This window comes from Penaeus vannamei, chromosome 25 (assembly GCF_042767895.1).
Source record: "Penaeus vannamei isolate JL-2024 chromosome 25, ASM4276789v1, whole genome shotgun sequence".
Classification (NCBI taxonomy): Eukaryota; Metazoa; Arthropoda; class Malacostraca; order Decapoda; family Penaeidae; genus Penaeus; species Penaeus vannamei.
The window spans coordinates 4,920,144-4,922,643 of NC_091573.1; the positions used below are offsets into that span (position 1 = coordinate 4,920,144).

A 2,500-nucleotide genomic window follows, 5' to 3' on the forward strand; every position below is an offset into this window, starting at 1 on the left:
CCAACCCAAACATAAAACACTTTCTTAAAAAAAGTAGAAACATAAACATAAACAGATAACAGCAGCAATACTCACTTATCATAGAAGATCTGGTACTTTGGCAAAATGTATTCCATGTTATCTCTCTTGAGGCTGACACACAGTTCTCGGTCCGGGATGGAGTAACTGCGCTGTACTCGGCACATCTCTTCCATCTCCTTGTTGAAACCCTGAAATTAACAATCATATTTTTCTTTATCACCTCTTTCTCAATGTCCTGGAACTGGGAATGTTTTAGTTTTTGAAACCTTGTTGAAGCATTGAAATGGGAAATGTTATAGATCTGAATCCTTGTTGAAGCCCTAAAATTTGTCAATTTTTTATTTTATTTACAATCATTTTAGTTGAATCTCTAAGATTCTCAAATACAGTGTTCTGGGGACACCATGTTGTGGACAGCACAAGGTCCCACAATACCTGATGTGCAGACATACTTTTGGATTATGTTTTTGTCTTGGCAAGTGGCAAGTAATATCTTCTAGTTTGTATTCAGCTGACTAGAATTTTTTAATCAGAATATTATGAAGCAAATTAAAGGAATGTTATATATCCTGGAAAAGTTGGGGTCTTAGTAACTTGAGCCACTTGAGCACCTCAGGCAACTGAGCTATTGAGCTCACAAAGAAATTAAATACCGAAGAAAGATAATTCTATACTATAATAAGAAACAGGTCACATAATTGACAAATGCTGAACTTACTGAAAACTTGTCCTTAATAAGTTGTCGGTCTTTGTCTCGCAACTTCCCAGCTTGTATTACAGATAGTGGGACATCCTCATGATTCAGGTAATGTAGTACTTTACTCCAGCTGGAAAAACGTGAAATAATATAATTAGTATAACAAAATATCAATTAAAACACACACACACCTTTTCTTCTTTCACCTCCTCTGAACATCTCTGAACAACATTCAACAAAACACAATGCTAACCTCTGCGAATACAACTTCTTCTGCTCCATGATCTGGTCATTGTACATCTTGTCGCACTGGGGTTCAACCAAGGCAACTAAGTTCAACAGCTCAGAGTTCTGCAACGTCTTGAGAATATAGTGGTAGTTGTTGAGTCGGAAGATGGAACGAAGGGTTGTGTCGCTGTAGGACTCGCTTCGGCTGACGAGAGCGAGACCTAAATTCACAAGGACACGCTCTGGGGTGAGGAAATGGAGATTAGTTTAAGAAGAGGATACGGGGACTATTTTGGTGTAAGGGAAGTTGATTCTATGTTTTTTTTTTTAAACATGTCATAAACGAGAATATTGGTATACCACTATTTTTCCTACTTCTGATCTACTATTTGTCCCTCTCTCTATGCTTCTCCCCCTTCCCTCTTTGTTTCTCTGTCTGTCTGTCTCTGTCTCTGTCTGTCTATATCTGTCTGTCTCTGTCTCTGTCTCTTTCTCTCTCTCCTCACCTTGATAATTTTACATTACTACTCCCTTACACCCAAATACTCACTGATATAAGCCCCAAGCAGTGCCTTAGCCAATAGATTCTGGTCCAGGCCCCTAGGCAAGTTAGCAAGAGCAGCACTGAGGCTCTGATCACGCTGCAACATTGGGGACAAGGTCGATGCATATTCCAGGAGCTGTTCTGTGAAGATGAGCGCATTGCTTGTGACCTCATGGACTGTTCCGTCCTTGGGCAGGGCGCGCTCCCCATCACTCTTGACACTCTCCACAAAGCCTTCCAGAGCCTTAACACACTATGAATGAAAGCAGAAAAGAGATAGAAAAAAGGGTCACTCTATCAAGACATAATGTGCTGGGAAATTGTCACAAAGTAGTTTTGATGCATAATTTTATCACAAGCTTCTGTAGTCATTCCTCTAACTGCAATACAAACTGTGCTCATAGTAAGAATTATGAACCATGAATCAGTGAAAGAATGCTGTTAAACCCCTGCCATCTGTCAAAATATCTTCTTTCATCGGTAATTAATCTTGTCAATCAGCCCTCTGGCAAACCATCCTCTCACACTCTCCCTCACCGTCTCCTGAAGCATGCTGATAATGGCGGCAAACTTGGAGCGGATGGACGTCTGGCAGTTGGTGAGCAGCCGGTCATACTCAGGTTGCATGCTTGTTACATGCCGCAGCATTGCCAAGACTGACAGCACAGCTTGGTGGTCACCTCTGCCAACACTCCTACGGGCTTGACCTGCCAGACTCTGTCAAAGGAGAAACGGGACAAGGTAAAGACAACTTGCCAAGTTAAGCCATACCTATTGACAAAAGATTTTACATCATAGAGGGAGTTAACACCAAATAACAAACTGATTTAGCTTACTTCAAAAACAAAGAGGTAAATCATCAATCAAAATAGGAATGACTAGAAGTGATTGTATAACCATCCAATATATTACTGTACAAACTACTGAAAGCAAACTGCAAGTAACTGAAAGCACTTATTAAGAGAAAATTCTAGCCACTTCACCTCTCCCTCAGCCACCAACTGATCCAT

General features: G+C 40.6%; 1 protein-coding gene across 2 annotated transcripts in view; it reads right to left on the reverse strand.

The window, feature by feature from the left end:
* Positions 1–2,500, reverse strand: part of Exo70 (exocyst complex component 7) — a 13,698-nt gene that overhangs the window by 1,907 nt on the left and 9,291 nt on the right. For both annotated transcript variants that reach the window (XM_070139025.1, XM_070139024.1), the window contains exons 9-14: positions 2,474–2,500; positions 2,028–2,207; positions 1,497–1,743; positions 972–1,188; positions 740–848; positions 76–209 (exon numbers count right to left, since the gene is read on the reverse strand). The exon at positions 2,474–2,500 is cut by the window's right edge and continues 105 nt beyond it. In XM_070139025.1, the coding sequence (XP_069995126.1) occupies positions 76–209; positions 740–848; positions 972–1,188; positions 1,497–1,743; positions 2,028–2,207; positions 2,474–2,500 (914 nt within the window). The remainder of the gene's footprint in view (positions 1–75; positions 210–739; positions 849–971; positions 1,189–1,496; positions 1,744–2,027; positions 2,208–2,473) is intronic.